General features: G+C 40.3%; 1 protein-coding gene across 12 annotated transcripts in view; it reads left to right on the top strand.

Moving 5' to 3' along the window:
• The window catches only part of CACNB2 (calcium voltage-gated channel auxiliary subunit beta 2), a 378708-nt gene that overhangs the window by 236063 nt on the left and 116568 nt on the right, over nt 1-26077 (top strand). For 10 of the 12 annotated variants that reach the window (XM_047743559.1, XM_047743562.1, XM_047743557.1 and 7 more), the window contains one exon: nt 18274-18393. In XM_047743559.1, coding sequence (XP_047599515.1) covers nt 18274-18393 — 120 coding nt within the window. Of the gene's footprint in view, nt 1-17000; nt 17455-18273; nt 18394-26077 lie in introns of those variants that run through there. The other 2 variants (XM_047743569.1, XM_047743564.1) reach the window with 1 other exon arrangement.

The raw sequence follows: 26077 nt of genomic DNA, 5'->3' as shown, positions 1-26077 counted from the left end.
GAGATCATGACCTGAGCCGAAGGCAGCGGCTTAACCCACTGAGCCACCCAGGTGCCCCAGAAGTAGAAATTCTAAAGCAAAAAGTGTTTGGTTTATACCCAAAAGACCCCCCCCCCCAAAGGTGCTGTTTGTGCCTGGAAGGTAGTGAAGGAAAAGTAATGCATGATCTGTTTGGAGATGCAGGCAATGTCAAAGTCTGTAGGCAAGAAGTGGATTTTACTTTTAAGTGGAATGGGAAGAAATGGAACTCTTCTAAATAGGGGAGTGGTGTGATCTAGTGCATGTTTGAAGAAGATTCTTCTGACCATATGCATGGAAGGGCTGGAGGTGGGCGGAAGCGGGAAGACCAGTCAGAAAGCTGTGGCAGGTGTCCCCGCACCCTGGGAGATCCGACTCCTTGGAGGGGTGCAGTGGAAGGAGGTGGGTGATGACATTTACATGAAGCAAAACAACAGAGCGGCTTGATTTGTAGCCAACAAACATTTATTGAGTGCCTGCTGTGTACCAGGCCCTCTGCTAGGTCCTAGAGATCCAACAGTGACTGAAAGTGACACAAACCCATCCCTTCGTGGAGCTGAGATCTTAGTGCAGATGGTAGAACCATGAGTACATCCACAAGTTCCTGCATGGTGTGCTGGAAGGTGAGAAGATGGAGAAACAAAGCAGAGAAAAGGGAATAGTGAGATAGTCAGTAGCTGACAGATTGTCATTTTAAATGCTAGTTATTTTTGTCAGATTTGTAATCTTTGACTTTGGGGATTTACAAAGACATTTTGGGGGAACAAACAAACAAAACAAAGTGCATCCAAAAGCAGAGTTAACAGGACCAAAGAAGCATGAGGGCCACTAAAGGTCTTGTAGTCCGCATGGAGTCAGTACAGAGAGTCTCCGCACCCCCCAAATCCATAGGCTCAGCTTTCTGCCTCTGGGCCATATTGCCAACATCGGTGGTCACATTTTTGTTTTTTTCTTTTTTAAATTTTAATTCCAGTATAGTTAACATTCAGTGTTATATTAGTTTCATGTGTACAATATAGTGATTCAACAATTCTGTATATTACTTGGTGCTCATCGTGTGCTCATCGTGTGCTCTTCATCCCATCACTTATTTCTCCTGTCCTCCCCTCTGGTGACCATCAGTTGGTTCTCTACTGTTAAGAGTCTGTTTTTTGGTTTATCTCTCTTTTTCTTTGTTTTGTTTCTTAAATTCCACAAATGAGTGAAATCCTATGGTATTTCTTTTTGTCTAATTTCACTTCATTCTACCCGGTAGATCTACCCAAGTTGTTGCCAATGGCAAGATTTCATTCTTTTTTTATGGCTGAGTAATATTCCATTGCAGGTCTATATCCCATCTTCTTTATTTGTTCATGTATCGATGGGTGCTTGGTTTGTTTCCATATCTTGGCTATCGTAAATAGACTGCAATAAACATAAGGGTACATATATCTTCTCAAATTAATGTTTTCATGTTCCTTGGGTGAATACCCAGTAGTGGAATTACTAGACCTATGATATGATAATTCTATTTAATTTTTTGAGGAACTTCCATACTGTTTTCAAAAGTGGGTGCACCGTTTTACCTTCCCAGCAAGAGTGCGTGAGGGTTCCTTTTACTCTGCATCTATGCCAACACTTGAAATTACTCTCTTCTAGGATTTTTATGGTTTTTCAGGTCTCCCACTTAGGTCTTTAATCCATTATCAGTTTAGTTTCGTGTAAGGTGTAAAAAAGTAGTCGAGTTTCATTCTTTTGCATGCTTTCCAGTTTTCCCAAGGCCATTTGTTGAAGAGACTTTTCCCATTTGCATATTTTTGCCTCCTTTATTGAAGATTAATTGGCCATATAATTGTGGATTTATTTCTGGGCTTTCTGTTCTGTCCCACTGATCTATGTGTCTATTTTTGTGCCAATATCATAGTGTTTTGATTACTACACCTTTGTTATATAACTTGAAACCTCCAGTTTTGTTTTTCTTCTTCAAGATTGCTTTGGCTGTTCAGGCTCCTTTGTGATTCTATACAAATTCTAATATGACTTGTTCTAGCTCTGTGAAAAATGCTGTTGGTATTTTGATAGCGATTGCATTAAACCTGTAGGTTGCGTTGGGTCGTATGGACATTCTAACAATATTTATTCTTCCAATCCATGACTATGGAATATCTTTCAATTTTTTTGTATCGTCTTCAATTTCTTTCATCAGTGTTTATAGTTTTCAGGGTACAGGTCTTTCAGCTCCTTGGTTAAGTTCATTCTTAGGTATTACTTTTGGTGTTAATTGTAAGGGGAACTGTTTTCTTAATTTCTCTTTTGGCTACTTCATGACTAGGATACAGAAATACAACAAAATTCTCTATATTGATTTTGTATCCATAACTACCAAATTCACATATCAATTCTAGTAATTTCTTGATGGAGTCTTTAGGGTTTTCTATATACAGTATTATGTCATCTGCAAATAGTGGAAGTTTGACTTCTTTGCCAGAGGCCACGTTTTGAAATAACTTCAGTATGTTTTCATCATAAAAATAAAGTATACCTCTTCTTCTTTCATTGAAAATAAAATTCGAAGTCATGGCTATTTTTATGAAAAAAGTTACCACAAGAATTGGAGAAGGGAAAGCTATTATAAATCCCTGATAGACAATAACAGGAATTTTGTTTATAAATGTCTCTTGTTAAGATATTATGATCGTGGGGCACCTGGGTGGCTCAGTAGGTTAAATCCTCTGGCTTCAGCTTGGGTCATGATTCCAAGGTCCTGGGATCGAGCCCTGCTTCGGGCTCTCTGCTCAGCAGGGAGCCGCTTCCTCCTCTTTCTCTGCCTGCCTCTCTGCCTTCTTGTGATCTCTGTCTATCAAATAAATAAATAAAATCTTTTAAAAAAAAGATATTATGATCATGGTTTTAAAAAAATGCAGGGGTTTCTGGGCATCTCAGTCAGTTAATCATTGGACTCGGCTCAGGTCATGGTCTCAGGGTCCTGGGATGGAGCCCCATGTCGGGGTCTGTGCCCAACACGGGAGTCTGCTGAAGAACTCTCTCCCTCTCCTGCTGCCCCTCCTCCCCCACCCCTTTCTAAAATAAATAAACATATCTTTAAAAAATACATAAATAAAACATTTTTTAAAATACAATTTCAAGCATTACAGAAGGTTCCACAATGAAAAATAAGTCCCTCCCACCCCGACCCTGGCTCCCTCAGGTTTCTTCCCCAGACGCCATCACTGTTTGGGGTCCTGACATAGAGTCCTCCACCATTGGTGGGCAACAGAATCACGTGCAGAGCTTTAAGCACTGATGCCTGGTCCTGCCCCTCAGAGTTTTTTGTTGGGATATAACCCAAGCAGAGGGAGTTTTACTATCTTCTCCAGATTACTTCATGTGCAGCCACTTATACGTTCTAGAGTATAGCCTAAATACTAACGTCTATATGCATCCTTTAAAAGAATATATGCAGGTGATAGCAGAAGAGTATTCACTGTTTTGCCTCTTGCTTTTAAAATTTTTTACATGTAAAATATATGTTGGAAATTGTTAATATTTATAACTGTATATACCTTATTATCTTTAATGTCTCCATATCGTGCCATCATATGGATGAGTCTTAATTTATTTAACCAGTATCCTACTGGTAGACAGTTATGCTAGTTGTTTTATTTATTTATTTATTTTATGAAGAGCATTTTAAAATTTTTTATTTATTTATTTTAAAAGATTTTTTATTTATTTATTTATCAGGTTGGGGGTAGGGGACAGAGCAGAAGCAGGGGAGACAGAGCACAAGCAGAGGGAGCAGCAGGCAGAGGCAGAAGCAGAAACAGGCTCCCCTCTGAGCAGGGAGCCCAGTGTGGGACTTGATCTCAGGACCCTGGGATCGTGACCTGAGCTGAAGGCAGGCATTTAACTGACTGAGCCACCCAGGTGTCCCAGACAATTATGCTATTTAAAGGTATCTGTTAGCACAAATAATGTTGTAATGAACCTTGCTTTTTTATTATTATTATTTTTTAATTTATTTAATGAACATTCTTTTTTTTTTAAAGGATTTTATTTATTTGACACAGAGAGAGAGATCACAGGCAGGCAGAGAGGCAGGCAGAGGGGGAGGGGAATCAGGCTCCCTTGCTGAGCAAAAAGCCCGATGAGGGGCTCAATCCCAAGACCCTGAGATCATGACCTGAGCTGAAAGCAGAGGCTTAACCCACTGAGCCACCCAGGTGCCCCTTTAATGAACATTCTTATGTATACATTCTTTATATATATCTGTACATACTTTTAAGATTAAAGTTATAGAATCAGAATTTGAATTATTGGTCATAAAGGAATTTTCAATTTTGATAAGTGCAACCAAATTTTGTCCTTCGGGGGCAAAGATGAGAGCACCACACTAACAAGTGCTTTGCTTTTAATCTTTGCCAATAAAGACTAGTCCCTTCTTTGATTTTGCTTCTTTTAACATCAGAATTAAAGTTGGGCATTTTCCATATGCTTAAAACATTTCTTTTTCTGTGAATACCTTCCTTTTCTCCCCCCATTTTTCTAGTAGTATTGATCTTTCTCTTATTGGTTTCCAAGATCTTTTATGAAATGAAAGAGGGGAACCTTTAGTTATTATAAATTTTTTCCGAATGTTATTACTGGATTTTTTTTTACTTATAATTTTTAAATTTTACATAATAAAATGTATGGGTTTTGTGTTTTGGAACTTTAAAATATTAACTGGTATTTGATCCAGGTTCTGCAAGGTACTCAAGAGCAGGGAATGTATCTTCCTACTCTTGGATCCTCAGTGTCTGGTGCACGGTAGGTACTGGTTGAAGGAATGGTTGGTTGTAATCACGATGATGATGAAGGATCATTCAAGCTGATCACATGTATTCCTCCCTAAAAAGTTAAGGAATTAATGGTTTGCCCATAATTTAATTCCCTTGGTAGTTGGATGTACAAGTTTACACTTGAAGTACTAAGTGCCAAAAGGCATATTCCAATGAGTTCTCTCAAAAGGTTTCCTCTTGCCCCTTAAGCTCTGGCTCCTTAACTATGCCAAGGGAATTCTTCTCTTCAAATTGGTCCTACTGCCTTGGAACATCTTCCCCTTACCTCTTTCTATGTCTTGCTGCCTCTCCACGTCAAACCTGGCCTAAATTTGCTTTTCCTTTTAGAAGCCTCTACTTAGTCTCCCTGCTACATTCCCTCGTAGCATCTGTCCCTCTCCTATACAGAAATTACCAAAACTGTCATAAAAGCATGTGTAGGTTATCACCTCTGGAACGTCTGTAAACCCCAACGGGCTCTTCTTCCCAGATGTACACTCTCCCCAGGGATACAGATGTGGAAAAAAAAAAAAAAACACCCAATTTTCTGTGACCCTTGTGGATAGGAAAGTAGAACGGTACAGTCTAGTGTGTGTGGGGGGGGGGGAGGAGAGATAATAATAAATTTAGTTGTCCACAATACTAAATGATTGATATTTCAGTGGAGTGGAAGAACTAGTAGATATATCTTTGCTTTGAAGTGCTCACGTTTGGGGTCTGTTTTAACAGTGGAAGCATCTGGCATATAACAGGCTCTGACACAGTGGTCCCCAGGCCATCGTGCAAGCGTCGACAGGCATGGTCAGCAGCAGTGACCTGGTCTTTTCTAATCTTTACCAAACGGTTTTCTTACCAAACTGCCACAGCATTTTTGCCTGTCTTGATTGAGGTTTTACCAACACCGAAGTCCATTATACTTTTAAACTTAAATCAGAACATATATTTCCATGTGTCTTCATCCATGTGAATCGTTATTATAAAATACCGTAGATGAGTGGCTTAAAAACAACAGATATTTATTTCTCACGTTTGGGAAGCTGGGAAGGCCAAGATCAAGGCACTGGCTGATTCTGTGTTTGGTGAGAGCCTGCTTCCTGGTGGGGCCTCACATAGTCAAAGGAGCAAGGGGGCTCTCTGTGGACTCTGCTGTGATGATCTCATCACCTCCCAAAAGCCCACCTCCTAACACCATCACTTTAGAGATTAGGTTTCAACATATGAATTGGGGGCGGGCATAAGCATTTGGTCTATGAAGCCACATACCAAATATTTGCAAAAAAAAATGCTTTATTTGTGAGACAGGAAATACCCTATGAATTGCTTTTTACCAAGTGGCTATGTCTGATGCTTATTAAGTGTTCTTAATATAGTCTGGATTTTCTAACATTAATAGCGTATTGACATACCCAACAAGACAGCTCCAGCTAAACAAGCTAAAATTTGCAGCACATTTCTAAACATGGATTTATTTAAACCAGATCGTCTCTGGTTCTTAAATCACCTCCCCAAGGTAGGTTAGCTGCTTAAGGGATGCATTAACTATTTTAGGTCAGTAGGGTACTTTGCAGATCTTTATTTCTAAATGCTCCATACCACTGGCACTTTTCCAGCCAAATCCCTGATGGCGTAGCCTGTTTTTAATATTAAGTCTCTCTGAACCAAAGTCATATCTTTCTGGAAGGTTAGACTTTTAGAGCAGTATATTAATAATCTAACACCAAATTACTGAGTCATTTGTCCTGCTTAAGTATCTAACCCAGTAGCAAAAAATTATTTAAGCAGTCATATGAGAACATCCCAGTGTTTCAGTGGAAACTTAACATAATCATTTTAAGGCATTTTCTACAGAGAAATGTAATATGTACTGCTTTAAAATGTTAACATTGGAGGTTCCAGTACTTTTCTTTTAATTCTTATTTCTTACCTGATGTAATTCGTGCATCCATATTTCCTCCCTTCCCCCCTTCCTCCCTTTAGTGTGCATAAAGAGTCTTTCAGAAGATCCAAAGCTTGTCTTCCTTCCCCACATGCAAAAAACTATCAAGGTTAAATCAACATATTACAGAAAGTATATATCCGCCAATCCTCTTTTATGCAACACAAAAAATACTTTCAGGGTATTTTGTTAGATAATTCAATTGCATTAAGAGCTTTTTAATTCTATTCAAAAATGGTATCATTACAGAAAAAAAATTTAAATTAGCTCCTGCAATCAAAACGATGAATCCAACCTTATCTCTTCTGTTCATTTTGTGTCCTCCCAGTATTTTTACATGCATGAATGTATGTATTTATAGAAATGATACAGGGGCGTCTAGGGGGCTCAGTGGGTTAAGCATCTGCCTTTGGCTCAGGTCATGATCCCTGCTCAGTGGGGAGCCTGCTTCTCCCTCACTCTCTCTGCAGGTCCCCCCCCCTCGCCCCCTGTTCATGCTCGCGCGCTCTCTCTCTCTCTCTCTCTCTCTCTCTCTCTCTGTCATATAAATAAATAAAATCTTAAAAAAGAAATGATACAGGTTTTTTATTTCTTTATCCTTTTAACCAAATATAATCATTAGTAACATTTGCCTATAATGCTCTGCAGGCTTTGTAACTATTATTAAGGTTATGTAATAATCTAAGTGTTGTATGGAACATAATTTTAGAATTTTCTTAAGACAGGTCCCAGAAGTGAAATCATTATAGTCTAAATACATATTAGTCTGGATACATGTCTAGATACAAACAGAAAGAACATCGCTTTCCCAAAGGGTTTAATGAAGGTCAAAACACTATCAACAAGATGGTAAAGCATCAGTTTTAATGTATCCTCATAACATTGTGAATTGATACTTGGCAGAGAGAACTCATTTAATGAGGAAATGGTATTGTGTTTACTGAGCAGGCTGAACACTTTTTCCAGATGCTTGTGACTGGTTGATTTTTTGTGAATTTTGTATCCCTAACCTTTGTCTACTTAGATCTCCTGATCTCTGACAGTTTTATCAATTAATAGAACTTCTGCATATGCAAAGAACATTTTAGAGGGTAGAATCTTTAAGGACTGAAGCCATAGCCCTTCCAACAGCTCTGTGGTTCCCTGGAGGACACCAATGACTATCCTTTAATGTCTTTGGATTGATTGTGCCTTGCCACACCTGGGAGCGTTCACCCCGGCAGGCAGGGGCCAAGATTTATTGTTTGATTGTTCTGCCACTCAAGGAAAGACTCACCACTGGACATGTCATCTTCCGATGTGACCTTTATTTAGTGATAGAGAGCCCATTAAGATGTTTCAGAGTTTTATATATCTGTCCAGTTAATCAGTTGCATTCCTTTTAAATATATCACCCAGAATTGCTTGAAGAAATATCTTCCTTCTATGCTGGCTTGATTTTCTTGAACACCCTGTCTTAACTAGACATTGTATGTATAGTCACATTTTCTGCCGTGAATTTAAATTCGGTCCCTATAATAATAAAAGCAGGGCTAGTGCATGAGAAGTAATAGTCAGTAAACGGTCATACAATATGTCATATTTACAGTGTTTTTTCAACCATCTGTAAGAAAATTTTTAAGAATATTCTTTCTAGTAGCACCGTTTTTTTGTTTGTTTGTTTTTTGTTCTTTTGTTTTTTATATTTCTTTTTTGGGGGAGGGGGATCTAGCCTGGAGAATGTTTACATGACTTGCCTATGGCTACACAAAGGGACCTTGGCCATTTTAGGACTGGAACTTTAAATCCCTGGAATGAAGAAGTACAATCAATTAGAAAAGGATCATAGAAAATGAGCTTTAATCATATTTTTGAAATATAAAATCTCTCCTACATTTCTGGGAATAAGGTTGCAGTATACATTTTAAGTATAATGATTTTTTTTTTAAGTGGTTTGTTTGTTAGGGGACATGTGTATTTAATCAACTGATCATAGCTGACATTTGCACTAAGTTCATGGAGCTGGTATTTATTGAGGGTCACGATAAAACACCAAGTATATTCTCAGGCTAAGGTCTTCGTTTTCTTCTCTTGCTCACTGTACCAAGTCTTTATTAGCCATTCACCATCTGGGTCAATTTGCTGTTGCTGTTTTCTTAGTAAGGAGGTGACATGAGAATGTTTAGGAATACTTAGAAATGTTTAGGAAGGCTAAGGAGGACCTTGTAGTGGAGGAGGTTTGAGACATGGGGTGTGAGGGAGAACAGGCTCTCTGTCTCTCTCTGGTAACCCTTATTCATTTATTCAACACATATTTATAGAGCACGTATGCCGTCCCAGCTACTATTCTGGGCACATGGGGTAAATGAGTGAACAAAACGGGAAAGAAAATGTCTGCCCTCATGGATGTTTCTATTGAGGGGAGAAAGACCCCGCATGATAAACATAATAAGCAAATTACAAGGTGTGTCCGAAGGTAAAAGCATCATTTACAAGCATGAGTAGAGGAGGGTAAGTGGAATTAGAGATACTGGAGGGCCCTGGGGATTAGTTTTCCATAGGATGGTCATGGAAGAGCCTCATGGAGAAGGTGAAGTCTGGGGGCGCCTGGGTGCCTCAGTGGGTTAAGCCTTTGCCTTCGGCTCAGGTTATGATCTCAGGGTCCTGGGATTGAGCCCGCATTGGGCTCTCTGCTCAGCAGGGGACCTGCTTACCCTTCCCCTCTGCCAGCCTCTCTGTCTACTTGTGATCTCTCTCTCTGTCGAACAAATAAATAAAATCTTAAAAAAAAAAAAAAAAGAGAAGGTGAAGTCTGAACAAAGACGTGAAGGAGGTGGTCACTGGTCGTATGGAAATCTAGGGAGAGAGCATTCCTGGTGCCTGTGAAGCGATGAGTGAGGTTGGAGCAGAAAGAAGGAGGCTGTGTGTGAGGAGGAGGCCAGAGCAGATGGTAGAAGAGCAGATAACCAGAAAAGGGACTTAGAAGGAGGAGCCAACAGGTAGGAGAAGGACAGAGAGAGTAGTTTCTGGAAGCCCCATTGAGAAAGGGAATAAAGAATGAGGGACGATACTGAACAACCATGCTCCGTGCTCCTAATAGGTTAAGAAAGATGCACATGGAGAATTGCCCTTCGGACTTAGCCCCCTATCACTGACCGCCTTGATGAGCACTGATGGTGGAGGGCAGGGAGAGAGTAGGTTTAAGAGAAAACCAGAAGAGAATTGAAGGGAATATAGGCAACATCTTTGGGGCATTTTTTTTTTTCTGCAGAGGAGAGCAAAGACATGGGATGGGAAGTGGCAGAGAAAATGGAATCAAAGGAAGGTTTTCTTGGGCAGAGAGGAGTGAGAGCATGTGTCTGCTGATTAGAATGACTCAGTGGGAAGACCGAAGGTAGTGATGTCCACGCAGAGTTTCTGACAGTATCTATACTCACCATGAGTTCCTGTGCCAAAAATGTCCTGTGTCTGATTCATTCACTCCTTTTCCCTCATTTAATTTAAATTTTTTCAGCAGTATTTTAGGAAAAGTCAACTCTCCCAGTCTGCGATTTTTCTGCTTCTTGCCTACTCATTTCCATTTTCATGGCTGAAAAGTAAAGTTTTAGGTAAGAAATTATATAGCGTGAAACATTGTTGTCATCTATCACCATTAGTAAACATATACGAAAGGCCTAAAAACCTCCCTCAGCAGCCCTCCCCGCCACACACAATGTTGTGATTATGAAGGGAAGTTATTTATACTATGCCTAAAAATCCCAAACTCAAAATAACATTAAAAATGGCCATCTAGGGGTGCCTGGGTGGCTCAGTGGGTTAAGCCTCTGCCTTCGGCTCAGGGCATGATCTCAGGGTCCTGGGATTGAGCCCCGCATTGGGGTCTCTGCTCAGAAGGGAGCCTGCTTCCCCACGCCCCCGCTCTCTGTCTGCCTGCCTCTCTGCCTACTTGTGATCTCTGTTTGTCAAATAAATAAATAAAATCTTTTTCTAAAAATGGCCATCTAATTTTAACTTTTTAAAAATGGTTCTTTTTAGCGACATCAAATTTTGCAAATTTTGGGCAGGGGTTCTTCTGCGAAATACAAACAGCCACATGCCCTTCCTTTAAGGCATACTTTGGTGGTAACAGCGTTTTAATATATTATTCTTTAAAAAAAAAAATATTCCTCTAAAAGATAGGTGAGTTAGTCATGTCTCTGATTTGTACTTTTTAGTAACTTCAGCTTCAGTGCTGAACACCAGCAACCGTTCCTGTTGATCATATACTCAGAAGATGCTTGAATTCCAGCCAGCTTCTGGCAAGATTAGATGCCAACATGGCTACCGAAGGCCAGCTTGCCAAAGTTACGTTCATTTTCAGGGAAAAGAGAGAAATTTAAATAGCTGAATTCTTGGCTTCCATTGTTTTCCTCTTCTACCTATCTACTTCCCATTGTAGATGAGTAATGAAAAGAAGGCTTTACAATTTTGAGATTCTCTGAAGGGAGGAAAATTTCACAGTAGCAGCCAACTCTTTGAATGCTTCCTTGCACAAAACAGCATTACAGTGATGAATAAGAAATTATCTGTTTCTTGTTGGACCTTCATTGTACCTTTGGGGAAGATAAAACTTGAGGTTCTGTAAAAATGTATATGCAGGGTGTGTGTGTGTGAGAGAGAGAGAGGGCACACGTGATAGGTTTAGGAAAGACAACGAAGAACTTGGAAGTCATCTTGGCATTTATGACCATTAGAAATGGCTACATGTGTGCCTGGTAAGCAGTAAAAGAGCATTTTCAATCATCAGCGTTTTCAAGTAGAAACATTAGTGGCAGGAAGGGATTGTTCTGGCTTATTTGTATGAAGTGATGCATGCATGGATCCTGAATTCAAATTTGAATTCCATTAAAAATCTGCCTCCAGGCGGCGCCTGGGTGGCTCAGTGGGTTAAAGCCTCTGCCTTCAGCTCAGGTCATGATCCCAGGGTCCTGGGATAAAACCCCCACATCAGGCTCTCTGCTCAGCAGGGAGCCTATTGGCCTTCCTCTCTCTCTGCCTGCATCTCTGCCTACTTGTGATCTCTGTCAAATAAATAAATAAAATCTTTAAAAACATATATAAATAAATAAAATAAAGTAGAATAAAATCTGCCTCCCACCTCTGTTGATCATTAGCTTTGTTTGTCACCTCGGTCAGGTCACGGAACTTCTCTGTCCCTCAGTTTTCATCATCAATGACAACGGAGGTAAAAATTTAAAATTAAAGTATGTAATGTTGGTGAATCAGCCCAGTGCCTAGCACAGAGTCAAAGCATTCATAAAAAATCAGCAGTTAAGGGGCACCTGGGTGGCTTAGTGGGTTAAAGCCTCTGCCTTCGGCTCAGTTCATGATCTCAGGGTCCTGGGATCGAGCCCCACATCATGCTCTCTGCTTGGCGGGGAGCCTGCTTCCTCCTCTCTCTCTGCCTGCCTCTGCCTACTTGTGATGTCTCTCTCTCTCTCTATGTCAAACAAATAAAATCTTAAAAAAAAATCAGCAGTTATTATTATGATCATTCATATAGATAGCCTAATCTTAATAAATTGATTGTTCTAATTATTAACATAACATACCACTATCTGAAAAAGAGACAGACTCTTGGGAGAGAGAGCACTGGATTTAGAAGGAAGAAAATCTGAGAACTCTGTTTAAGTGTCAGAAGACATGATTTTCCTCATAATGTGGACTTTACTAACAACTTAAATGCCACAGGGATAAGGAGTCTATGAGGTGATGTCCCATAAATGAGAAGGATTCGGGGTGCCTGAGTGGCTCAGTGGGTTAAAGTCTCTGCCTTCGGCTCAGGTCATGATCTCAGGGTCCTGGAATCGAGCCCTGCATTGGGCTCTCTGCTCTGCAGGGAGCCTGCTTCCTCCTCTCTCTCTGCCTACTTGTGATCTCTCTCTCTCTCTGCCAAATAAATAAATAAAATATAAAAAAAAAAAATGAGAAGGATTCCCCAAACCCCTAATGCAGGTGTGCCTCAGTGTGTATCTACCTGCAGAATAAGAAAGAGGAGGGAATAAAGGAGGGAGAGACTGAAATTTGTCCTCTGGAAAAAGGATCATGTTAAACTACACTGATCTCTTTTCACTTCCTCAAACTGCTGAGTAAACCTTGTCCTCAGGCCTTAGGAGATGCGCTTCTGTCTTCCCACACATTGCCTTTCTCAACATTCTAAAGCTAACTTGTTTTTCGTCTTTTTCCTATGGGATATTACAGCTTCAATAACATCTCAGAATGTTGTCTCATAACCCTAACTAAAATAGCTCCTGCTTGCCATTATTCTCTTTCTCAGCCTGTTTTGTGTTTTCTTATTGGGATTATTTTTCTGATTACTTAAAAAAAAAAAATTGGTCTCCTTTTCAACTAGATTATTAGGCTCCCTGATGGGAACTTAGCTTTCATCTTTTCTATCATATTCCCAGCATTTAACTTAGAGTCAGAGCATGGTACACTTTTACAAAGTAGGAAGTACTCAGTAAATGCATGTGGTTGGGTTTTGGTTTTGCTTTGGGTAACATTTAGTCCTTTTGTCAGTACCTAGGGCAATTACAAAAAGTTTCTAAATTTCCCTGTGCTCTTGAGAAAATTGAAGCTAATATCTTAGCTTTTTTATAATCATCAAAGTTACCACACAGGGATGAACTCACATGGATTTATTACCATGACCTTGGTTAATGTTTCACATTAAGCCAAATGGGAGGCCAATCACATTTGAGAATTTCATTAATTGAATGGGTATGAATAGTAATTCCATGACATTTGCAAACTAAAGTATACAGTATTCATGTAAATGTACTTCATCTCAGTGGTCTACCACTTTAAAATTTTTGGAGTCAGGGTCTTATCATTAGTGAACAGTTTATGGTTTTGTTGTAACCTCAACAATGCAGGGGTTAGCAATTCATTTTCTTAGAGATCCAGATCTCTACACAGAAAAAAAAAAATTCTTCTGACCTGTGAAAAGAGATGACAATAGGAGAAATAGAAGAATTATCTCTGCCAGCTAATGCAAGCAGATAATACAAGATAGAACTCTTCCCATTGGTCCTTGGCCTCAGAAGTCCATCACATCTTGCTTTTTTCTGAAAGTGGGCCTGAAGAGTATGGCAGTGGGATGTCTATCTATCCCATGGCAGGTCAGGAGGAAACAATAGAAATCAAACTTGCCATTGGCTTAGCATTGTCCTATACATGTGGAGGGTCATTTGAAGTCTTGAGGGATTGGGATGGAACATAGATTTATCTAGAATCAGGGTAGCCTTGGGATACTGTGAGAAATCTATTTTTCCCAAGAGCATTGCTTTCATATGAAGATTTCTACAGAAATAGATGACCACTTTGGGATCCAAGATGCTACTCCTTGTATAGGCTTATGACTCTTGCCCTTTTGGCTTTAAAAGAGAATATACAAGAAAAAGAACACTCCAGAAAAATGATGCTGGAAAGATATATGATTGAAACAGAATACAGCATCAAAAAAGCAAACTTTATAAATGTAGAAAAAAGGTGTTAAAGGAAAAGGGAGACACTTTTTTTGTGTATGTATTTGGCATAAATTGGAAAAAGACAAAAACTGAAGAGTAGATAAAAAGTGTGAGTTAGGGGCACCTGGGTGGCTCAATCAGTTCAACATCTGACTCTTGATTTCAGCTCAGGTCATGAGCTCAGGGTGTGGAGTCTGTTTAAGAGTCTCTCCCTCTCCCTCTGCCCCTCCCCACCACCTCCTCTCTCCTTCTCTAAAAAATTAATAAAAATTTTTAAAAAACACGAGTTAATCCAATTTAACTAATTTTCCCATAAGCAATGCACACATATTTGGAGTAAGAGTTCTGAGGATAAAAGTGAATGATCCGGAATGAGTTTTGGTAAATGTCAAGTTGCAAGTTACATCTTGGTACTCTACAATAAGAAATGAGAATATTAAGGTGTAGAAAAGGAAATATTTGTAGCTGAACATGGGAGGTAGCTTCAAGGACAAAACTGTAAAAGACCAGCTAATCACATTGTAGCAACCCAAGAGATCCAGGGTACATCTTGTAATAACCTATTCTGGAGTTATGGAATGGCCTGCCAGCTGTTCCTGACTGAAGACTACTTGAGGCAGAATGACCCAGAAAGTCCATATGGTACCAAAGGCAAAAGCCTAATTAGATATATTACTTCTAACTGCATAAATCCACACTCCCAGAAGGAAGCAGATTAATTGTAATGCGCATGTGGGGAGGGTGACTTTCAAAAACACAAAAATTCTGGAGGCTAAAACATGTTTCTCTTTAATAGTGGTTATCTTTGGATGGGAGAATTGAAAGTGACCGTTATTTGTGTGTCTCTCTCTGCAGTGGGTTCATGCAACTTCTGTAATGAAACAATTTTGCCATTTTGCTCTTATTAATACAAGATACAAAGAATGATGGAAGAATCGTGACTCTCTATAAGCTACATTACACATCAGTTGAGAGTCCCATCTCATATTGTACAAGAGCCAAAAGTTAATATATTGTTGCAAATATTCAAAAGATCTTTGCCAAAAGTCACTGTAGAGTTGTTGGGTTGTTTTTTTTTTTAATGCTTTATTATTTAAACCTGGAAACAGGTCTCAACATGATTGTGCAATTAAAAGCTACATCTGATTATTAGCCAAGGACTTTTTAAATCTTATTTTGTTCAGAAGGGAAGGGGATAGCACACAATTATGTGTGTGTCAGGCTCTTCCTCTCCATATTATGGGGTTTCTTAAGGACAGAAACTTTGTATCCTCACTGAGGTGTGAACTGAACCTTCCTCAGGGCGATTGAGTTTAAAATGCCAACACTTTTGGAACACTGAAAAAAAATTTAATTTAATTTAAAAATAAACAAAATGCCAACACTTGTGACAATGGGCCTGAGGCCCTTTTAGGGATAGAGTTATGCTTCCTGGTAATTTTGTACCATGCTACTCCTGCTGAGAAGCTCTCTGGGAAGATTAGGGATCCCCTAGGATATGAGTGGGTGGGGGGAAAAATACCCGTGTTTCCTGTTGTGAATCTTATTGGAATAAAAAATTGCAATGCATTCGGTATCTCCCATACATTTTACATTCATTTCACAAGAATATAAATATTCTGGTCATTGATTTATGATACCACAATTAAGGTGCATTCAATCTGTAATTTTATTCAAAAGCCTCTATTCTACTGTATTTTCTAGGATTTACATCATGAAGATTGGTCTTAGTCCATAGATAAAAGGTTGGGGGGAGAAAAAGTTGGGTTGGAGAGAAAAAGTAACAAAGTAACAAAGATTTTCTTAAAAAACATCTTTCATTTGCATGAGACTTTACAGAATAATCCCCTCCCCACCATGCCAAAAAAACCTGTAATTTGGAAAACAGTGATGGAATTTTATGTTTACTTTAAGAGATCTAGAAGTGTGTATTTCTTCAGAGAACTTTAAAAATGCAATCCAATTAGTACAGAAAATTAGTATCTTCTCTTCTCAAACTTCAGTCACCTTATTTATAAGAAGAACTTGGACTAAATTATTCTGTAAATCTTAACTTGAGCTAATCAACCAACCAAGCTTTGCAATTTCTTCATAGTTACTGTTCTGAAAATTTATACTGTTATTCAGTCTACGGACTTTCTTTCAAATGGTCTCAGTTGGAGAAGCAGTTCAAAGTCATTTTGAGCTCAGTTAAACTCCTTGCTTTGAGCTGTGATTACTTTCATGTCCTAATTAAAGGGGCAAATGGGTCTCCTACATCTTGTATGGAAAGTCACAAGCAATCAAGGGCAGGTTGATGCTCTGACTGATAAGCATCTTCATTGGTTTCTCCTGTCCAATAACGTGTGTATCATATTGCTTATTTTTAAATTGTCTTAGGGCACAGGATATACTTCCTGCAGCAGGGTGATGGAAAGCGATCGTTAAATGAAAAGATTGCATGCTTTGTCTCTGGAGAATGTTTCAACGGCAATGGCTACATGACAGACATACCATGTGCCTGTTACTATAGAACTGAAAAGCCCTTTCCAGCTGTTTACACTTAGGATGCAAAATGGCAATTTGACATAGACTAACAGTGTGATGTAGGCATCTGCGTAAAAAAGGCTACATATGGAGCATGCCCAGTGCGGTGAGTGCGTCCTCCGCCCTCCCCCTCCAGATCTCTGAAGATAAGGCTTGAACTTTGCACTTGCAAATGTCACTGCATACGTTTTGCACTAGGGTTTTTTTTTTTTTAAAGGTTCTCTTACAACTAATTTCCTGTAACAATCCCAGAGCAGAGAATATTGAGTGTGATAAGATGCATCAAGTTTAGAACGAGTTGATGCCTGTCTTTGAATGCACTTGAAGTGTTCTTTATTTTTAAAGCAATATAAGGCATTCGAGTGTTTGGGGTTTTTTGGGTTTTTTTTGGTTTTTTGGTTTTTTTGCACCCCCGCGCCCGGAATGGAAAAATAAGAATCTCCTTGGATCAGAGTCCTCCGGGGTAAGGCGTGAAAGCCCCGGAGGCAGGAAGGGACGGAGAAGAGGGGCTTGCCCAGAGCATGGATAGGAAAGGAGCCCGGGCGCTCCAGGGCTCAGCGCGCACTCAGGATCTGTGCCCGGGGCTGCAGCTGCGGATGAGAAAGGCGCTGTCTGGCTAATGAAGGCCACCTGGGTCAGGCTTCTGAAAAGAGCCAAGGGAGGAAGGCTGAAGAATTCGGATATCTGTGTAAGCTCAAGGGCTTTCATCTGGGGGAGACTCTATATTGTCGTTGCTGCTGCTGTCCTTCCAGTGAGTGCTGGCAGGGGCTCCCGTGATTTAGTAATCTGAGCCTGATTGCAAGAGAGGGAGCGAGGGAGAGTCCTGTAATTTTCTGAGCTCCTTTTCCTATGTTGTTATTTATTGCCAGAGAAGATATCCCGGGCAGGTGTTTTCTTTAGGCAGCGTTTCTTAAATGTCTGTTTAAAGCTATGGGGGGAAAAAAAATGTGTTGCCTGAGGATGGAGTGAAGCCGGCTGCTGTTGTCTTATAGTTTTGTCAGTGAAGGTATCAGGTGAACGGAAAGGTACCGAAGGATGCTTAATGTTAAAAGGGGAGTCGCGGCAGAGAATTGAAGTTTATAACTCGTCAGGCTTTCTTTTATGTTTTTTTAGTTAGTCGTATCTTCTTCCCCGTTGTAAATACTTGATTTAGCCTGTCGTCTCTTCTTAAAGCCATCCTTGAAACCCCTCTATGCCCTTCAGCTGGGCACTGCACCACGGAACCGGTTTAATTATAAAGGAACTTGTTCAGGCTTCCAGAAAGCATAGTCCTTGGAACCCTCAGCCTGGGGAAGGAATGGTAACTTGGTAGGCGCAACTATCCCAGGGAATGGTCTGCAAAGGAGAGCATGAGGTTTCTAGATGGCTTGCCACAAAATGGATTATTTTCTCCTCTTTTCAGGAATTTATAGCAGAGTCGAGGAAGCTAACTGCTGTGTCAATGAGACTTTTCCAATGCAAACATCATAGATGGGATCTGTTTTAAAATGCAAATTTTTCTCTCAAGGGTTCGGCAGACTCCTACACCAGCCGTCCATCCGATTCAGATGTTTCTTTGGAGGAAGATCGGGAGGCAGTGCGCAGAGAAGCAGAGCGACAGGCCCAGGCCCAGCTGGAAAAAGCAAAGGTAAAACCATTTCTCTCCTGCCAAGGTCTTTCTTTGCCAGTCGTGCCGGGTCTGAGATGGGCCACCTGTGGAAGTTTCCTTTAAAGCATATGTTTGGACTCTTACAGTGTGTCATTGTCTGATTTTAAACAAGTGCAAGAAAGGGAGTGTATTTGATTTCCTTGATAGAAAAAGGCAGGGTGATAGATAAGAGTGGTCCTGGCTTTTATCTCGTTTTATAATCCAACCAACTCATTTCTGTAGGTGGATATTTTATTTAGACACACAGAAAAGGATGCCCAGATATACAAAGGGGAAAAATCTGCTTCTGGTAACAGAATGATTTCACTTCATTTTTCCGGTAGACCATTCCTCTGCCCAGAAAAGCAACTTTCTTCAAGGTGATGTGTATTTTCATAGGCTTGAACAGTCTTTCCCCCAAATTTTACTCCATAGATGTTCTATAGTAATATTTTCTTATATTGAAAAAATAGATTGCGTAATGCTTTTCAAAAATAAGCCATAAAAGATTTTATCAGTTTAAAAGTGTTCCTTCCCTTGGAACCTGTTCTTCTCCATCATATAATGAAGTGTGTATCTATGGAAGGGGGACTGGAAATCAGAGATAAGATCTGTAAGTACAGTATTAACCAAGACAGTGGTTCGTTTCACTAATTATAACGATGTGAATTCTTTTTCCCATGCAGTCATTCGAATGGCAACCATTTCTAAAAGCATAGATTGTCGTTCAAGTTTACCGTGTCTTGGTTATACCCTTGGGATCTGGGTAACTTGGAAATGAACCCATTTCTCATGGTGGTTGGTTTTCTTTTGGAAAAAAAAATTATTGATTTGGAAAAAGAAGTACTGTGTTGATCTTGCTTAAAAAAAAAAAATCAGGGGTGGCATTAGACACTCTTGCTGGCTGCTTCTTCCGAGATGAGTAAAATCTCTGTGTGTTGCTATGGGAATTGTGACTTGGAGATTCTGGCTGGAATGCATGGCCCTTATGTAATATTCATGGCCTCTAGCACAGCTGCCAAAGTAGTTTGCCGAGGAACAGCCAGGAGGCCTTGACTTTTAAAAAGCAGTCTTTCCATACATCAAAACAGTGTTCTCACCTCATCCGGCAGGGCAGTCATTTCCAGATCTGACACCATCTTGACTGCAAGACAAGTCGTAAACAGCAGGAGTGGGGAGCTGATAAAGCTAGGTGTGGCCCAGTTGCCATCAACTAATCTCTTCCAGGTGTCCCCCATCTAAAACATTACGGGGAGACACTATGGATGAAGCTGGAGGACATAATGCTCTGTGAAATAAGCCAATTGCAGAGGGATGAACCCTGTGTGATTCCACTTAGAGGAGGCATCTAAAGCAGTCACACTCCTAGAAGCAGAGAGTGGCACGGTGGTTGCCAGGGGCTGGGAAGAGGAGGAAGAGGAGGAGGAGGAAGTGGCGAGTTGCTAATCAACAGAAAGTTGCAGTTATGCAAGATGAATAAATTCGAGAGATCTGTTGTACAACGTGGTGCCTAGAGTTAGCACAACTGTATGTAGCACTTCGTATGTTAAAAGGGTAGATTGCTTGTGAAATGTTCTTATACAATTAAAAAAATATATAAAATTAATGGAGAAAAACAACAGATGTATGCCTAGTGAAGTTTGTTGCCACATGTTTGCAGTGTAGCTAATATATGTCGAGATTGAGAATCTGAATCCTTGTATTTTGTATCGGGGTGTAAAGAAGAGTCTGGAAAAAAAAATAAGTCTGTGTTCCAGAAATAAGTTTTATTTGCACTAATTTATTCATGTGATTTTCACATACCAAAATTAACCAGTTTCTCAGATTCGTATCACATGATCGTATAATCCACTGTCTTTATAGGTTTGGTTTTCGAAGTCTTTAGTTATCTGGTTGGGGAGTTTTTGTCTATAACCGTGTGTTGTAAGCCCTCAGTTAAAGTGACCCAGCTGTGTAGAAATTTTAAATATCTTTTAACCAGCATGGACCAAAATCCTGTTTCCCAAATCAAACCAGGTTCATGTTACTTGTCATACAGACTAAAAAGTTCATCATTACAAATAACGTAGAAGATGAAAGAAAAACGAAGATAATTTAAAACCAAGGCAAAACAATCAAAACATTTTTTGTTTAATGAAAATGGTTTATTGACATCCATTTTTCTTCCTTAAAATTAGGGGGTTTTTGTTTTTTGGGTTTTTTTTTAAGATTTTTCTACTTATTTTAGAGCAGGAGCAGGGGGTGCGGAGGGGAAGGCAGAATCTTAAGCAGACTCAGGGCTTAAGGAGGAGCTGGACACAGGGCTCCATCTCATGACCCAGAGATCCTGACCCAGGTTGAAACCAAGAGTGGGACACTTAAACAACAGGTGCCCTATTAGGTCCATGTCTTAAACCTTTGTATTCAAATGAGTTACACTAGGATAGGTGAGAATTTGAATATATTCTGAAAGACCATGGAAGGACTAGGATTTCAGTGTGCTTTATGTGAAACTCATGGTTTGGTAGGTCTGGTTTATTAGTTCCAGGACCTCTGAAAAAGAAATGCAAAAGAGGGGTTGGAGATGGCTTTTTCATTAGCTTATTGTTTTGTTTTGTTTTGTTTTTTAAGATTTTATTCTTGGGGTGCCTGGGTGGCTCAGTTGTTAAACCTCTGCTTCGGCTCAGGTCATGATCCCAGGGCCCTGGGATAGGAGAGCCTTGGGCTCCCTGTTCTTTGGGGATCCTGCTTCTCCCTCTCCCTCTGCCTGCTGCTTTGCCTACTTGTGCTCACTCGCTCTCTCTCTCTCTCTCTCTGTCAAACGAATAAGTATAATCTTTAAAAAATATATATTTTATTCTTAAGTAATCTCTGCAGGCAGCATGGGGCTTGAACTCAAGACCCTGAGATCAAGAGTCCCGTGCCCTTCTGACGGAGTCCGCCGCCAGGTGCCCCTCATTAGCTTATTTTCTCCCTTCCCCTCCCACCAGGCCTTTATGTCAGTACGACTTTGTGGGCCCTATTTTAAAAGGAAGCTTTTAAAGTTTAAAAATACATGAATTCATCGTTTAATTTTAGATAGTCGAAAACACTTCGCACGACCATCTTGGAAGAATCAAAAGTTTCCCACACTTCTGTTGTAATCATTATAGATAGCATCCCTCCGGCAGGCAGACTTTCTCAGTGGGCGCTGTATCTCACTGCCCCCGCAGATCACGTGCGGTGAGATCCCTGGGAGAGGGCCTGGAATAAACCGCAGCAGCCTTTTCAGATCTTGGCCCTCTTTAAGTAAGAACGACGTTACCCATTAATTGCCCTCAAGAACGGGTCTGTGAAATAAGGCGATGGGGCGAGGAGTACAACTAGAGACGTTGCCTTTTGAAATTAAGTGACCTACAAAAGGTTCTCTAACCATACACTCCGTGATTCCAGTAAAAGCCAGTACTTTTCATTATGGTTTCTCTTCAACTGGTAAACTCTACAGTGAACAAATTATGTATTAATTTTCAGACAAAGAAAGATCAGCTGACCTGATTTTTTTTTCTTTAATTTAACTTGGTGTTTTCATCCCAAAGGCACGTTTTGTTTTGTTCCTTTTCAGTTCTGCCATTCTTTGCAAATCTTGCCTTATTTAAGCTGGTGCTCTTTGATTTTTTTTGCCTTCGAGACAAGTAGTACATGGACCTAATTTACTCCCAGAGTGATCTTTTTTGAAAGGCCTTTTTATTGGGGTGTAATTCATTCACGCATTTAAAATACACAATTTGGTGGTTTGGGGAATATTCATAGAGGTGTGCAACCATCATTACGATCAACTTTGGAACACTTTCATTGCCCCTTAAAGAAATCCCGTGTTCTGAGCTAGCACTCGAGGGCCTTTTTCCCAAGCCCCCCAGTCCTAGCCACTCTCCAACCTTCTGTCTCTGTAGATCTTGCATATAATTGGAATTGTGCAGTAGGTGGTCTCTTGCGACTGGCTACCTTCATTTAGGGATGTTTTCCGCGTTCACCCTGCTACAGTATATGTCAGTACCTCAGTCCTGTTTTTTGCCCAGTAATATTCCATTGTATGTATATATTTATCCATTATCGTTCTGTGGACATCTGGTTTGTTTCCACTTTGAGCTATTGTGAATAATGCTGTGATGAACATCCACGTACAAGTTTTTGCATGAACATATGTTTCCATTTCTCGTTCGTATATATCTAGGAGTGAAATTGCTGGGTCATCGGACCATTTTTTTTTTTTTTTTTTTTTTTTTTTTTTTTTTTTGGTTAATTGAAAGAATAACTTTTTTCTTTTCGCTCTTACTCCCCAGAACTGATGCCTTCTGCTCTAGGTGCAGAGACTCAGAGTTAGGAAGTCGGACTGTGGAAGGGATTGGCACAGACTTGAAGTAGGCTCAGTGCAGTCTTCTTAGTAGAATGGATTAACGTGAAATTTTAAATTGACTGTTCTCTCATTGGTGCATAGCACCTTGGTGGGGAAATTGTATTAGGCACCGTTGGTGAGTACACAGGCTACAAGGCCAGAGCCACAAAAAAGAAATAAGCCGACTGCAGAAAGCTTTTCCTGTTTGTTTGGGGAGAAAAGTCTTGGCCTTAGATCATGTTAATAGAGTAGAAATACTGTAAGGGAGTCAGGAGCACCAGGGTGGGAAGACTGCCCCCTACTGGCAGGAACAGAAAGTCCTTCCAGAATGGACTCGAGTTCAGCTGAAAAATAGAAAAGTGGCCAGTGGCCTAATAAGTAATGTAAGTGAATGCCACATAGGAAATGGCTTTCAGCAAGAAAACATGGAACCTTCTAGAGAAAGGTTTTTTTTGTTTGTTTTTTTTGTGTTTTTTTTTGGGGGGGGGGGGAGATCTTGCGAACTTGTAAATGTCTTAATTCTAGCCTCACATTTAATTCCTAGTTTGGCTAGTTACAATATTCAGGTATGATGGCGGTTCTTCTTTGGAACTTAAAAAATGTGATTTTGGTGTTTCTGCCTTCCAGCACTGTTGATATGCTGACCAATGTCATTGGGGTTTTGAGGGTTTTGTTTCTTAATTTTCTGCAGTATGTCGAGGACTGCTCTGCCTTTGGTATTTTGACATTTTGCCTTGGTGCAGCTCTCATTTATCGTGCCCGGCTTCTCATTGAACATTCATTATGAAGGGCCAGTCACTTCAGTTCTGGAAAGGGACCGATTTTTATTTTGATCATTTTCCCCAGTGTATATTCTTCTTTTTTGGATTTTCTAGTTTGATGGGAGCTTTCTTTGGATTTTTTTTTTTCTGTCTCTCTGTTCTACTGTCTAGTCTCTCTCCATTTTACCTTCAAACCCATCCATTGAAATGTTTATATTTGACAATTTCTAATTCCCAAGAGCTTTCTTTTCTCCTCTTTTGTAGCTTCACTGTTCTTATTCCATTGCTGTAATATTTTCTCTTGCATCCCATGAGCTATTCATTTTAATTTTTCTGTACTGTCACTGTTCTTCAAACTTTTAAAATTTGGTCTTATGTTTACATACTGGAGACTGTTTTCAGAGATGTGCTTTTTGGCAGTCTACAGGGTCTTGCTCTTAAATACGTATAAAGCCCACTGGAAGTTCTAAGTCCAATAGCAAAGCTTCTTAGCTGCTCATCTTTCATAGGTGGATTGGAGGGGGACATCTTTCCTTTTGCCTGGTTCATGTTCTCAGACTAGAGTCTCCAGCCTCTTGGTACTTGATGTTCTCACGCTTTCTACTTTGTCAACTGCCACTGTCACTTTCTATAGTCTACATTTTTGTCGACTCTCCTCTCATTTCCTGTTCTTTTTGTCTGTGGGTTTATACTTTCTCAAAAAAAATATATTTTTAGGAAGAAGCATATGTTCAGTTGACCATGTTTTATTCCCCCATAGTCATCAGTAAACATATTGTATATAAAAGAGAAAATGTGTTTTTCCTATTGTCTTCATCCATAAAAGCCTTAGACAGTGGGAGAATCTGACCCAATTAGAAATACTCCCTGAACCAGCCTTTTCAGAAGAAAGAAAAAAAAAAAAAAAAACATGAATATGTGTTTTCGCCTTCAGCCTGAAGATGACCTTTTTAATTCCAAAAATGTTAAACATGTTTTTATTTTATTTTTTTATTTTTTTTTTAAAGATTTTATTTATTTGTCAGAGAGAGAGAGAGGGAGAGAGAGCGAGCACAGGCAGACAGAGTGGCAGGCAGAGGCAGAGGGAGAAGCAGGCTCCCTGCTGAGCAAGGAGCCCGATGTGGGACTCGATCCCAGGACGCTGGGATCATGACCTGAGCCGAAGGCAGCTGCTTAACCAACTGAGCCACCCAGGCGTCCCTAAACATGTTTTTAGAAACGTGTATGATTGAGTAACTTCTGTGGGAGGTAAGGACGAAGCATATGTATATGCCTGTATTACATACTTTCTCAAACCTATCGGAGAGACTATTAGAATCCAGAAAACACATGGCAGGTATTAAATGAGAAAGCTGCTTATAGGAAAACACCATGTTTCACGGGTAAAAACCCAGCAGAAAGTGCTCATCATAGAAAACACACGGTAGACCTTCTTAGGACGATATTTTAGGCTAAACTCATTTTCCCATCATTGATCTCAATGCTGCCTTTCAGTTTTTGCATGGAAAAATGGTCAGCTCTCCTTGGCTCATAGCAATTACCTTCCAAATAGAAGTAGGAGACTGGCTAAAAGGTCAAATCTCCAGTAGCTTGGGTTAATTTAAATACACGTTAGCTTAGATTGCCCTTTTTTCCTACCTGTAAGAAATCAAAAACTCATGCATGTGACTGGGGAGGTATAACCCTGAACACTAGTGCTTATAACCCTGCTCATCGCACTTGGTAGATGACAGTAACAGTAACAACAGTAATGACAACATCTGTTGCAGGATCTCTGTTCAACAGACACTTGGAAAGTAGAAATGCAAAGCTCTGTATCTTCAGAGCATTTTGAAATACTTTTGAGCGGTTATGACCACGAAGTACATACAGCATTGGATGGGTGCCTGGACTGTCTTTGACATCCGAAAAAAAATCCTCCTTTGTTCTCTCCACTAGCTTTAGCCACAGAGCAAACTGCTCTTGTCACCTTAAAGCCCCCACCATTTTTCCTCTGGTCCCAGTTCTCTTCTGTGCATCGCTGGCCGGCTGGCAGGTTGCCTGGTGACCAGGTGTTCTGGGATGGCCTTCGGCAGGTGTGGAGGTTGGCATCTCTGAACTTGGGGGGTTCCTTTTCCTCCTCTAGTTGGTCTCTCAGGCCTCCGCAGGCTGGTTGTCTCCTTCTCTTGCTGGTTTCAGGGCTACAAGCACACCGAGTGCGCGCAAGCCCCATTGGGAAATACTCACATCCTTTCTGTGTCCTGTTTGCTGAGGCCTCGTTGGTGACAGCACACCACATGGCTAAACCCAGAGTCTGTGTGCGAGGGGATGACCCCAGGACCTGGATTTGGCTGGTGACTGGTTGCAGCCTTTTTCTGCAGAGTCTCCCATCTTTTTCTCCCTTCCCCTTCTGGAAAAAGAGATCCTCCTTACCTTCTAAGAGAAACACCGGTCTTCCTTCCCATTTTTCCCTTCCTGTTAGTGCCAACCTTCCTTATAGCAGGTTTCGTCCCCATTTCCAGTTCTTCGTTTCTTCCCCAGCTCTCTGAAACTCCTTTCTGTCTCTCTACTGATAGTGACTAACATCTGTCAT

The sequence above is a fragment of the Lutra lutra genome, chromosome 8 (assembly GCF_902655055.1).
Source record: "Lutra lutra chromosome 8, mLutLut1.2, whole genome shotgun sequence".
In the NCBI taxonomy this organism is placed as follows: Eukaryota; Metazoa; Chordata; class Mammalia; order Carnivora; family Mustelidae; genus Lutra; species Lutra lutra.
The sequence above is the reverse complement of the archived record's forward strand: the minus strand, read 5'-3'. Positions and strand labels throughout refer to the sequence as shown.